Below are 14,389 nucleotides of genomic sequence, written 5' to 3' on the forward strand. Positions count from 1 at the left end.
GAATAAATAACACAAAACCGTCATCTTAAAGTGATAAATATAAATAAATAATTTAACCATAAAAACGGTTATAAAAGTTCTGCATAGATAAAAAATAAATTGAATTAAACATGTTTTATTTAGCACTGAATGCTGGTTGGGATTGGGCACATTGTGATGAGCGCTAGCATCCATGAGCCTGTTTCACATGACCCCCCAGTACTTGTGTCACCTTTTCCACCCACTCCTTCAGTCTGAACGTCACCACCGTTCCATGTTTTCTCTTTTCAAACGTATCCCGTTTGGGGAATTCTGGGGGATCTGGTTGGATCAGATCCCCCATTTTTAAGCAATCGAAAACCGGCTTTATGGTCAGCAGCAGATGACGGAGTCTGTTTTTGACGGTGTTAGAAATCGTAGAGATGCATTCCGGTCTCCTGACGAGGCTCTCCTGATTTCTGATCACCTCTTCCATGTGAAAATAAAAAAGGTGGCCTTTGATGAAGATGTCCCGCAGCTTTTCGGAGAAATTCCTGCCAGTCACTGACGAAGAGGGCGTGTCCTCTGGATGTTTTGGCATCTGTTTTAAAATACTGCCACATTTTTGCTGCAAAGGGAAGAAAAAAATAAAGTTTAGTAAATTGGTCTTAGCTCTTAACACCCATTAAAGTCACAGATAAACCCTTCGTAGTCTCTGCACTCTGCGGCCCTTTTTTCAATCACATCAGTTGTTTATAGTGACACCGACCCCCCCATCATTATGGTTTTTTTTTAAAATGTAATATAAAGGGTTCAAAAAGGTTTTTAGTAATAAATCCAACCTGCTGTGTCCCAGTAGTCCCGGCTACTGCTGGGTCAAGGCGGGGTACACACAGATCAGGTCACTAGTCTGTCACCTATGAAGCACGTTTTTGGACTGTGGGAGGAGCCTGGAGAAAACCCACGCGTGCACGAGAGGAACTTGCAAACTTCACACAGAAAGGTCGCGGGGCCTTTTTGCTGGGAGGTGAAAAGCGCTAACCACTGCGCCACCATGTAGCTCCATACACATTTTTGAATTTATAGATTTTTCTCTCTACATGTTTGATATCTGTTACACAACATAAAGAAAAAATGACTTTAGTTTTTGTTTTTTTGCACACAAAAAACCCCATTAAACCTGAATTGAGTTTTTGTACAGTTTCAGCTTTATTGTGGATTTATTTTTTTAAAATATAAAATATTTGCTTAAAAAAAAGAAGCAGTCTTAAAGTTTCACTTCAAACATTTTTTAATCCATTTTCACAGTGGTGGGCTTTTAACTATGTTTATCCTGTTCTTAGGCAAAATTAAAAAACAAAATAAAATGGATCCAGATTCCAGCTCGAACGAGGAAAACAAAGACGGTCATGCATCAGAATGGAAAAGAGCGGGAGACTGCAGCCCGTTCAGTGTATTTACTACGTCAAAAATACAATCTTTTTCATACATGTTTTTTAGTTTGCTCCTAATTCCATCAAAGAAATACTCAGAAATGCTATTTTAAGCTCAATTTTCTTTTCATAACCTGAAAAATGCCACAAGAACATGTTAAAAACACCAAACCTGGATTTTTATCAGAGTGGGTCTTTGAAGATAATTTATTCAAGCAAACTATAAAGTAGTAAAAGACAACATTCAAAAAGGCCCTCAAACTAAGAAGGGCTAATGCAGTATCTTCATCAAAAAATGGCTGAAAGCCAGATTTTGGACCAGTTTAATAAAAAACTGAATAAAACCAAATTGCATTACACTTCAGGTATGATTTCCTGTGACAGCTGAGACTATAACTTGTGATCATGAAGACTTGAGAAGGAAAAAGACCCAATCCCTGCACAAACTGTGTCCTAAAAGTTTCCCCTTCTCCTCTAATTTACGGAGAGTCACTTTTCTCCCATCACCCCCCCCCCCCAATATGGAGGATGACGCCTCCTAACTGCACTGCACAAGCAAGAAGTTTGTTTCTGAGAGACTGTGAGGGATACTTACGGAGGTATTCAGTAGTATCAGTACATCGTGGTGCAGCAGTTCTGCTAAGCGCATCATTCGATCAAAATCGGTCCGAACTGCCGCAGGAACCACAGCACTCAACTGAAGCCCCAGCAGGGTCAGGAAAAATGCTTAAATAAAAAAAACGAAAAGAAAAGGATGAAGAACAGATTGATAACATTTATTTGGGGACGTTCAAAAAATTCACAGTAAATCTGGACTCCTGGATGTCGCTAAGTACATCTGGGTTTGTTTCTTTCCAAGAGAAAATGAAAATCTCTTCAAAATTGACTCTGAAGATATCAAAATGCACAAGAAATGTATTCAATTAATAGATAGAATTAAAATAACGACATACGAGATTAAAAAAACTGCTTCAAAGCATTTAAAAAAACAACAACACACAACATAAAGACAAATCTAACAATGTTTCAGTAAAAGCCAAAACACGATAAAAGTTCTGTAAGAAGATGCGTTTCTTGAAGTAAAATGTCCTTTCTGCTAAGAATTTGCAAAAAAGTAAAGTTTTAAGGACTACTTACCAGGAAACATTTCAAGTCGACGTTCTCAACAAGTGACTAGACTGAATCAAGGTATTTCCAAAGACGGAGGCCTATTTAAAGGTCCCCGGTCATCCACAAACCCGCCTACTTTTGAAACTTTTGCACAAAATGAAGAAAAAGATTCCATGATGACACTTCTATTTTTAGATTATTCATCTGAGCAAGTGCTTATCTAATACGCAAATAGCTTTCACACCTCGATAAGACTGTTAGATGACAAAAAAAGTTTATGCCTTCCAAATAATTAAACACCTTTCAGTTTTTTTGTTAAGGTAATTTGGAAAATAGTTCTTTTTTCGATGACAAGAAACCACTTCTCGTTGACAATTTTGGGACAGTACCGTAAAAAAGGAACAAATTTCTTAAATGCTGTATGTTTCTGACAAAACCATTAAGATGTCAAAGAGAAAATGCTAATATTACTGCATTATATTGCTTTTATGTGGTGAATGCCGCATACTTGTATAACACTTTCCTATCTTCTTCGAAGGTGCAAAGCGCTTTATAGAAACATTCAAACTGATGGCAGCTGCGCTGCCGAATACTGTCGCCAACCTTCCACCAGGGGAAATGTGGGCTTCAGTGGACACTGTGGCACATGGGCGGGCGAGGCGGGAATCCAACCTGCGATCTTCCTATCAGGGGTCAACCGCCCTCCCACTGCCCCGCGGTCAACCGCTTTATGCATCTTTAACAGTTAATCCGATTTTCATGATGTTTGAGCTCACAAAGGATTTCACGTCACAAGTCGGTCAGTGGTATTCACTCCTTTTTTTTGGTCTTTTCTTTTGACAGTCACTGTTAAATAACATAAATATAAGCCAGTCCCCTGGGTGCTGGCTTCCTGGGCCCGGCAGGCCCTTTCTCCACGCAGAGAGAGGGATCCCTGAGTTCTCTGGCCAGACCAAGAGCCGGGGATTACATCTGAGCCTGGGGGTGTCCGTGCCCCTGTGGTGAAGGTTCTGGTCCTTGCCCTCCAGCGCCGGCCTTCTCCAACATTCCAGCTGTGGGGTAGACTTGTCGGGCCATGTTTACAACACTCATGGAGACCCCCACCTCTCTGGGGTGTCTTCCTCCTGGGCAGGGGTGGCTGGCCCTGCCTTGCTCTCTCCTGGGCCAACCGTGGGCTGGGTGGGAGCGTGGGGCGGGTCTCCCTTGGAGGGGGGGGGCGCCTGGCTCGTGCCTGGGGTTGGAGGATGCTCGGAACTCCTGTGTGCTGGTGGGGTGCTCGTCTGGAGCTGGGCCCTCCTGGCGTGGCGGGGGCTGCTCTCCTGTTTGGGCTGGAGCTTTCACTCTCTGTCCCCCCCATGCCTCCCTGCTCTCTGGCTTTGGGGGCCCCTGCTGGCCCTGGCCTGGGTGGCGGATGAGATTGCGGCAGTTGTTCTCCATCTGCTACTGTGCGGGTGTTGGGGGGGGGGTTCTTGGCTGCTGCTGCGGCGGGAGTCTTTGGTGTGGGGGTGACTGGGTTCCTTCCCTCCTTTTTACATTCCATCATCCACCTTAGAGGAACATAAACACTCACTCGAGCGCAGGCGTTAGCTCACATTTGCAATAGTTTGCGTGACTAAATGTCTCACATGTGTTGGTCTGAATGCACAAGTATGCGTGTGTGAACATTAGTTCTATTGTGTACACCTTGACATGTTTGTATGTCAACATTTATGGAGCCAACAGGTATGTTTATAACATTTAAGTGTGTGTGTGGACAGGCCCCGCCCCTTCTAGTTTTGTATTACATCTGAACCCGACTAATGATTATAACCATCTGTTGCTCTATGTAACTTCATGGTCCCCCCCCTTCTATAATCACCCTCCTGTCCCACCTTCTCTCTTCTTCCTTCCTTTCCTTTTGCATCGGGTCCAACACAAAAATGTTACAGATATGATTAAGATGAATAAAGTCTGGTCTAGATTACAAAAAGGGTTTAATGAGACATACCTCTGGCATGTCAGGTGATTCATAACCCATGTTGTAACAGTGATATATATATATATTAGGTTTAAAACCCCCACCTATTCATATAATCCCACATTTATATCTCTGGTGTTCCTCAAAGAACTATTAAGCCCCCCCCCCCCATTATTCACTCAGACAACTGTGTTTTATATTGTTTCCACTTTAGTTTTTCTTTAAATGAGTAACTATTACGCATCAAAACTATGCAAACACAATTAGCTCTTTATTTCCCACATCAGTTCTGTCTCATTAAAGTGATGAATGACTATTAAATCAGGAAGAATAAAGTGACATCAGCATCTGTAGTAAGTATTCGTAGAAGAGTGGGTCTGTGCAACAATTTACTTATAACCCCCACTTCCCTAAAATGGCAGCCAAAAAAAAAAGAAAACAACTAATCCCTTATTACACAACTTTGTTACACACAAAACTGAGCTTATATTGTCAAAAAACACTGATTTGAGAGTAGACTTTTTCTTAAGAGACACACAAATTTGGCTTTATAACGACTTTTTGTATGTTAAAAATGTCTTCTGTGAGAGGATACAAAGAAAACTTCCACAGGAAAAGTTCTAACTGCAGAAAATAAAGTGCATCCACTGCTGCATAAGCAAATATCCTTTCAAGAACTGGTAAAACAAAAGATAAAAAAGAAAAGCTGCCTTAAAGCCACTTCCTAAATATCTTATTAAATCCAGGAAACCATGCTGTGACAAAATGATGAAATATTCCAAGTAAATGCTGAAAGACAAAACCAGCCTTGCTCAGTGGCACGCTTGAATTTATTTATAGCTGAACTGATTTTAGTGGGTCAGAAAATCCCCTGGAGGAAAAGTGTTTTTTCAGATGAAAGATGACAAAGATCCTGATGAGTTTCCTTCAAAAATGTTTTGTTGTTTATTGAATAAAGCAGCACAGAGAATAGTAATGTTTACAGAAAACTTTGAGTTGTATAAAATGTAGCCGTCTTAAAGAAATCCAAGTTCAATTTCTGTGCAAATAACAACAACAAAAACTAAGACATAGTGTTAATAACTGTTAAAAAAAGTCTGACCTCTGAAATCATGTTTTATATGCACATTCAGAACCAAAAACGTCTGTAGTATGAAAACCATTGTCCCATAAGTGTCTCTGGCTTACAAAATACAAGACCTGCTGCGACTGTTTAACAATATACTGAATCTGGAAGATCATACAATTTCTCTAAAAGAAAGTAACTTTTGCTGCCATTTTCCTTTGACCTCAACATAACTGAACAATATTTCTAATAAAAAGTAAAGTCACTCGAACTTTTTCTGCTCATTATTTCTCAGGAAGTTACCAAAACATAAGGAATACCTAAAAAAAAAACCATTGGTGTTAGTTATTCAGGAGTTGAAATTGAAATGCAGCACAAAACCAAAACACTGGAACAGTACATATGATCCGAGATCGCCTTGAATGAGGAAGTATTTCTTGTAATTCTAACTTCCTCATTTTATTTTCTGAAATAAACAAAATAAGCTGCATCAAAGCTGTTCACAAACTCTTCCCTCGAGTGTCGGCCTTATTTTAGTCCAAAAAAGAACCAGATCACATGTCTCCGAAATGCTGAACGGCTCGCCCTGTCACATTTTACAAGTACGAACTTTTCACGTTTTAATTATAGGATAACCACATGAAGAGGTCATGTGAGATGTCACAAAGTTTGTGCAGGAACAGTCCACCCATCATGTCGCTATTCCTACTCTGGGACCAACTATTCACCGTCATGCGTGTGTGCAGCTTTGATGCCCCCATCCTAGAATAACTCAGACAAGGTGCCTCATACACACAACCTGTAAGGGGTTCATGTTAAGAAAAAGCGCTTCTGGTGTTCATGGCAAACGTGTGATTATCGCAGTGCAACTTTTGTGCACAGAGTCAGCCTCCCTCAATGCAAACCTGCCACCCCCTCGGCCTGGGGGAGGAAAGGGAAGACACGGCGATCGATAGCAGCTCCGCGCCTGCTTCGGAAGTCAGCTGGTGGCTGCTTCTTTCCTGTGATGCTGAAGCATGCCCATCACACTCACTATGTCTTCCTCAGGAACCTGAAGGCGAAGAAAGAAATCCCCACGGTGAGATTTTTGAACCAGGATAGAAATGTTGACTCACTTAGATTCAAAAAATGAGTTTAAAACTAAAAAGGTAACACATATACCAGTTTACCTGGAAATTTTAGTTCTCCACATTTAGTCCTACTTTTTACCTCAATTGATTAAGTAGCATATCATCAGCATAATCACGACCATTGATCCAAGTATATAACAAAAAACACATTTGTTAACTGTAATATGTGATAAATTAAGTGCATTGGTGCCCTCAATCCTCAAATCAAATAAGTTTTATTTCAAATCAAAACAACAATTACATAAAATAAAACAAGTCAATACAAGACTTTAAAAATTTAATTTGAAAGGGGATTGGAAGAAGCTTATAGGAATCCAATCCTCCACTCAACACCACTCATAACCGACAACAACAAAATTAAACATTAAAACGTTAACACACGACATACACAAGACAAGACAAACACGCCCAAACACTCCGACCACACCCACGTAAAAGAGAAGGAAAAAAAGGAAGAAAGAAACAGAACGCCTCAGCTGAAAAAGAAACAAAAATAAACCAAAACATACCAACAACACGAGTAAGCATATACTGTATAAACACGTTCTTTTGTCTTTTCCTTCTCCCTTTTCCTTCATCATCCCCCCCTTTCCTTCCTTTTTTTTTCCTTTTCTTTTTTCTTCCCCTTTCTCTTTCTTCCTCCTTTATGTATTTTTTTTTCTTCTTTTCCCTTTCCCATAGTTTATGGAGATTCAATAGAAAAAAATAAATACATAAATTAAAGAATGTGTATATATATATATATATATATATATATATATATATATACACAATATAAAATAAAATAAATAAAAAAAACGCTCACCAACTTATAGATGTAAAACATACATGTAAACAGATATACCATAGCCCCACTGTATTCCTAAGCCTGTTCATCATATTGTTACATTACATCGTGGACTTATTCAATATGTATCTTTTAAAGAAACATTCAAACTGGACAAGACTTTTACAAGTTTTCTTATCATCCAACAGATCGTTCCATAGTGTAACACCCTGCACTGAGATACACATGGATTTTAGGGTGGTCTTACTTTAGGTTGATAAAATTTGTTGGTTCCTCTCAAGTTGTATTTATTTACCGCATCTCTGCTTTGAAACAAAGTTTGAATATTAGATGGCAAAGAATTTATTGATACTTTATACATGATTTGAGCAGTTTTAAAATCAACCAAATCCTGTAATTTTAAATTAAATGTTTTAAGAAAAAGTGAATAGGTGTGTTGATTATATTTAACTTTGTGAACTAATCCGATTGCTCACTTTTGGAGTATAATTAGAGGATGCAGATTTGTTTTGTAACAATTTCCCCACACTTTAATACATTCATTCATGGGTTGCCGGAGCCTATCCCGGCCACTTGGGCGAAGGCAAGGGATGCCCTGGACTGGTCGCCAGTCTGTCGCAGGGTGGAGTATCCTCAATCACACATCCATTCACTCTCACACTCACGGACAATTTAGAGTTGCCAATCAACCTATGTAGCATGTTTTTGGACGGTGGGAGGAAGCCGGAGATCCCGGAGAAAACCCATGCATGCACAGGGAGAACATGCAAACTCCACACAGAAAGGTCCCCCATTGATGTTGTGTTTTTCATGTCCCCCAGCCGGGACTTGAACCGGGGGCCCTCTTGCTGTGAGGCAAGAGCGCTAACCACTGCGCCACCGTGCAGCCCACACACACTTCAATACAGTAATTCAAATATGCCATTATGAAGGAGTGATGCAAAATAAGTAAGGCGTATTGATTAAGCATCGAGCTAAATCTTTTAATCCCTCCTACACATTTAGCCACTTTTGAACGCAAATACTGTATGTGAGGTTTCCAACAAAGTTTATCATTGATAACTACACCCAAAAACACATGTTTTTGCACTTTCTCAGTAGCTGTATCATTGATAACAATTTGCACTGGCACTTCCCTTCTCTGTCTCCTAAATAATATGAAGTTAGTCTTTTTTAGATACAATGATAACTTATTCCTATTAAACCAATATTTTAACTTGTAAATTTCTTTAGTTATGTCTCTTAGAAGTTTCTCTAAATTCTCCCCTGAACAAAGAATGTTAGTATCATCTGCAAAAAGTATGAATTTCATAATTTGTGATTATTTACATATATCATTAATATAAAGTAAAAACAGAGTTGGTCCAAGATTTGAACCTTGAGGTACACCACATATGATTTTCCTATTTTTTGATTTATATTTACCAATTTGTACAAACTGTTGTCTATCTTCCAGATAGCTCTTTAACCAGTTTTGTGTCACTCTTCTGATTCCATACTTTACCAATTTATACAGTAAAATATGATGGTCAATCGTATCGAAGGCTTTCTCTAGATCTATACAAATTCCAATTGATGAATTTATTTTTTTCAATACAATTTTTCCCACTTTAATATAATATGTGCACACAGCATTCGCTACAAACTCACTTTATTTTTCCTGCAGACTCGTTTATAAAACATCCACCTTCTTTACTGACTCTCAAAGTCATCCTGCGTAATATAGCCCAAACATACCAAACTCCCACAACTGTGTTTCTCCCAAGAAAAAACAAACTGCATCCACTGCTGCCTGATATACGTACTCTTTGGAAACAAGAAACAACTGTCTTTAACAGGTTAAAATGAAACCAAACCCTGTAATGTGCTGAAGAATGTCCAGCAGGGAAAATGTATTATAGAAAAATATGGGGCATTTGGAGTTTAGCTTTTATACCACATTTAAAAAAAAAAGGAAAATATTTATTTGAATTCAAAAAGATGAAATTGAACAAAAATCTCAGGAAATTTTAATGCTGTTTTAATATTCAGAGTAATCCAGATGAATCATTTTACTTCTTAAAACTGACAGTTTTATTTTGACATGCAGCACTTTGGGAATGTTGTGGTCAGCATTCCTAGGTCAATGCAGAACTCCCCGGAAACACAAAGGGTTGCAGCATGTTTCAGACTAATTACAAACATGTGAGCCAGCAAAAAGTGACCTCCCAAAAGTCACATGACGGAAGTGATTCAGGGCTTGGGGAAGTCCTAATTTACAGAACTCACAATAGGTTAGGGATGTTGTTAAAAATACATTCTGAGGGAATGTCATGACCCTAGTTTTTTTTTTGTATATTGAGTTTGTTTTGTTTTGTTTTGTCTACGTTTTGTTTCACGTGACTTTGTGGCTGCACTGGATTGGAGGAAGAGAGACTGGTGCTGGCTTTGGATTGGAGGGAGGAAGATTGGTGGCTGCACGTGATTGGACATTGGGACTTTAAATACATGGTATACCTAGGTTTTTAACATTTGGGACAGTAAACCCTTCTATTATTTGTACATTGTCATTGGTCTTGGCACCTTTATGAAATTGTTTGATGATTTGAGGGCTTACTTTTTGGCATTAGGGTTAATTTCCTTCTTATTTATGTAATGGCCTGCACCCCTAGACATAAGGTGCATGAGGGAATAAAAGGAAATCTTTCCAAGTTCATCATTCAAAAAGCCATGAACACTCGACGTCACCTGGCCATAACGCCTTCAGGTTGGTAGTAGGCAGTCAGATGTTTCAGGTGAACTTGGAGAGTCTCAAAGTGTCACCAGGAGGTTTGCATCAAGACACAGAACTACTGGCAGATTTTGAGACAGAGCCAGGGGTGGAGCCCCGCCAGTGACAGACCGCAACCATGACCAGAACTCCAGGACCTCCAACCTCAGACATGGTATAGCAAACGTCTCACAACAGAAGGCCTGTTTACCAGATGTGAGGGTACTAGGATTTCCAAACAAACCATTCACAACCGACTCCACCACTTTGACCTGAGACAACCGTTGCAGGTGACTCCACCGACACCAAGACATCGCCATCAATGTTTGCATTGGACACGAGACCATGTGACCTGGACAATGCAGCAATGGTCACTGATGGACGTCAGGTCACCTTGCAAAGACATTATGGTTGGTTAGTGATGCGGGAGAAGGCGAGGTGAGCGATGCGCCAAGGTCAACATGGTCAAAATAGGAGAAGCACAAATAGCAATATCCCAGATGTATTATGAACAGTGTATTTATGTCACTGCAATACATCCGGTAAAATAGTTTCCACATAACTCACAGCTTCCTTAAGCTCTTATCTTGGGCAGCTGTGGTGCAGATGTAAGAGGATTGACCTCTGATCGCAATATCACTGGTTCGGTTCTCGCCTTATCCACCCAGTGGATCAAATCCAAATCAAATCAAAACTTCATTTATAAAGCACTTTTATATAAAAGTAAAACACAAAGTGCTTTACATTAAAACACAACAAAATAAAAAAAACAAGCATGACAATTAAAATAAACAAGCACAAAAATTAAAAAAAATGGGGCCCCCTCCCCATACCTAGGCCCCCACTCCTTTCACACCTCCCACCCCATAACTGATGGGGGAAAACAATGAGCAATAGGCTGAGCACGAAAACAAGATGTTGGAAATGCTGATAATTGGAACCTCCCTCTCTGTGAACAGCTGCATAGACAGCTAAATGCAGCATCACAGGCGGGGACCGCTCCACCACAGCTAAGTGGTGATGCAGGTTCCCATCTAGAGTGGCTGAACAGCAGCCGACCCAGAGGGAGAGGTTCCAGCTGAGGAAGCACCGGAAATAAAAATGAGAATAAAAATGAGAATGAAAAAGTTAACATATTGCAGGGCTCCAGACTAACTTTTTTCACTAGGAGCACAGTGGCCCCTAACTGAAAATTTTAGGGGCGCATACCGTAAATCAACATTCTAACCAAATCTACTAATTTCCACTGTATTACTAATAAGTGCTTTAATAATAGATGCAGAAATTACAATGTGCTGTTTCAAATTCAGTGTCACATTTTATTCTGCACTTTTGAAGATGCAACAAAACAAAAGCATCGCTGTCATGACAGTACAAATTTATCTTTGTGACACCAAATAGGTGCAGCCAAGATGCACAATAAGCGTGTTTGAGATCACCCAGGTGAACTCAACGCTGCGCAGATCACCTGGTGTGTGACATATATTTTTGTTTTTGCTCCAACATCAACTGTCAATCGAGAAAGGGGTGGGAGCAAGGGGCAAACCTACCCGGACACAGCTGGAAACTGAACTGACTGAAAGCTGCTCTACAGACTACAAAACAATGCATTATGGGACATGTGTCCTGATGGTTTTTGTAGTGGAGTGATTAATTAAAATAATTTAAAATACCAATTCATTAAAAAAAGGCTACATACATCACAAAACATTAAAATAATCATAAAATATATAATAACACAGATCATACTAAGGGGGAGAAGAATATTAAAACTAAATTGAATGTTAAGGACAATTCCTATTTCCTGTCCTCCTTCAGTCTTGCTGCAGATTCGCTTTCATCTCACAGCCCCCCCCCCCGCCTGGTCTCCCCAACGATCCAGGCGAGGTGCTGGTTCATCTCAAACACGTCTATCGTTGCATTTTCCCCACGTATTTTCAGTGAGTCTAAAACTAATGTTGTTTTTGCTCGAGCGTGTTTAATGTTAGAGCCCCGTTAGCTGTCACGCATGTAGGTGTGGGACATTTATTCTCCTCAGCTGACCCGACTCCAGCGGGAGCGGTGTGCTGCCGTAACAACCGCGCAGGACCGTTTTCTGCGCCGCCGTAACCGTAACCAAAACCTAAACCTTCCTCCGGTTCTGTGCGGCCCAAACAAAAGTTCAGCACGGGCTGCATGTATGTAGAAAATTACGAGCGAATAAATACGTTCTAAAGGAAAGTAAGGAACTTCTTAATGTGGTCCGGGGAGGGGGCTGTCAGGTTTCCTGCTTTCAAACCCTGTCATTGTCACGCCCCCAAGTTTCGTATACCCCACTGTGATTGGTTGGTCAGCTTCGCGCACGACAATGAAAAAGTGTCATTCATACAAACTGGCGGGGCTGCAGTAACATTAAACCTTCATATTAAGGCGGGGACCGCAATATATCATCTTGGGGGCCGCAAATAGCCTGCGGGCCACGAGTTTGAGACCCCTGCTGTACACTCTGGCACTGGTACACTAGCCGCAGGTGGGAAGAACGAATCAATAGTTCGCTTGCTCATAGCTCAGATGCAGATATCAGGTTTTGATATTTGTCTCTCCGTTTCCTTCCCACAGATGTTTACGCGCTCGATTATCTCTAGGCCCCTCCCCCTACACGCATTTTAGCCACTCACAGTGGCTTTCCCTATTCTTCTCACACGCAGTGGCCGCCTCGCACACAGGTATCACGCGAGAGTGTACGTGCTCGCGTTTCATGAATATGTGCGCGAGTGTGTGTGTCTGCCTGCGTCCGTGTGCGCTTGCGTCTCATTAATTATTTCATTGATCATCGACGTGCCCCTTCCACGTTTGATGTATAAAAAATACGAAGGGTGGGGGAAGCAAATTTACTGGTCGCGCATGTGCGACTGGATGTAAAATTCAGTCGCACACTCTCAAATTTTGGTCGCAAAATGCGACCAATTGCTCGCAGTCTGGAGCCCTGTATTGATAAAAACAATAAAACATTGAAATAAGGTAAATTAAAATAACGCGTTAAAAATCTAGTTCAAGTTCATAAAACAAGATAAAATGGATAAATAAATACATATAAATAACTAACTAAATAAATAAATAAAAGTAATAAAAAATCAGCTAAAAGCCAGGTTAAAAAGATGGGTCTTGAGCCTTTTCCTAAAATCATCAATGCTCTCTGCGGCTCTCAGGTCCTCTGGCAGACCGTTCCATAAACGGGGCCATAGTGTTGAAACGCAGCCTCTCTGTAGGTTTTGGTTTTTACAGTGGGAATGGTTAACAGACCAGTGCCAGATGATCTCAGGGTCCGCGAGGGTTCATACTTTACTAAAAGACCAGGGGCCTCATTTATAAACGTTGCGTACGCACAAAAGAAGCCGTACGCCACTCTCTACGCAATAGTTGAGATTTATAAAAAGCAAACTTGACAGGAAAATGTGCGGTCCTTCACGCAAGCTCTGACCCAGGCGTACGCACAAAAACGGGTGAAATGAGAAACGGCGACGCCGTCGGCACATGGAAGAAACACGTGAAAGTGAAAATGACAATACTGCCTCTCAGAAATAACATGAAGACTTCACAAAGCAAGTCTTACAATTAACAGCTACACAAACACGAACACGTTTGATCGTTCAGCAGTGAAACAAACAAAAAAAAAATCAAACGAAAATTACAACAGAAATTCAAATGAACACATAATTGCAAAAAGAAAAGTGAAATATTTTCTGCAATATTGGCATGTTGTGCAATTCATCCTCATAAATAATATATTTAACAGAACGAAATAATGTACACAACTGATATTCCCGTCAATGTGTCCGTCTGGCGGAGCAGATATAGGTGCAGACAGACAGATGGATAGACAGAGAGAGATGCATTAATTGTCCACTGGGGAAAGTTGTTTTCATAGTAAAACATTTCTTCATAAGCTACAGAATTATGGTATTCATGCATATGCCTTTAGTTTGTTTTATTTTTGACGAAACAATGTATGGCGTATGTCTCAACCATTCAGAAAGCAACAAGAAATTAAATTTGCGCTGATCAATTTCCCATTTCCACGTCGATTATTACCGACATCTGCAGCTTGTCAGATGTAATTAAATGGAGGGAAATAAAATGCCCCATCACAATGCGTAATGACGCACAATGGCTGATCTTGCGCTCTTAGAAGATGTGGCAAATGGAAGAATTCGGAGTGA

The 14,389-nt window shown here is 40.3% G+C and overlaps 1 protein-coding gene across 1 annotated transcript in view; it reads right to left on the reverse strand.

Annotated features, from left to right (window-relative positions):
* Nucleotides 1–5,375: 5,375 nt before the first annotated feature.
* LOC101155605 (cytosolic arginine sensor for mTORC1 subunit 1) overlaps nucleotides 5,376–14,389 on the reverse strand; it is a 33,397-nt gene continuing 24,383 nt past the window's right edge. The window contains exon 9 of the mRNA XM_004072112.4: nucleotides 5,376–6,575. Coding sequence (XP_004072160.1) covers nucleotides 6,504–6,575 — 72 coding nt within the window. The 3' untranslated portion in view covers nucleotides 5,376–6,503. The remainder of the gene's footprint in view (nucleotides 6,576–14,389) is intronic.

The sequence above is a fragment of the Oryzias latipes genome, chromosome 9, assembly GCF_002234675.1.
Source record: "Oryzias latipes chromosome 9, ASM223467v1".
In the NCBI taxonomy this organism is placed as follows: Eukaryota; Metazoa; Chordata; class Actinopteri; order Beloniformes; family Adrianichthyidae; genus Oryzias; species Oryzias latipes.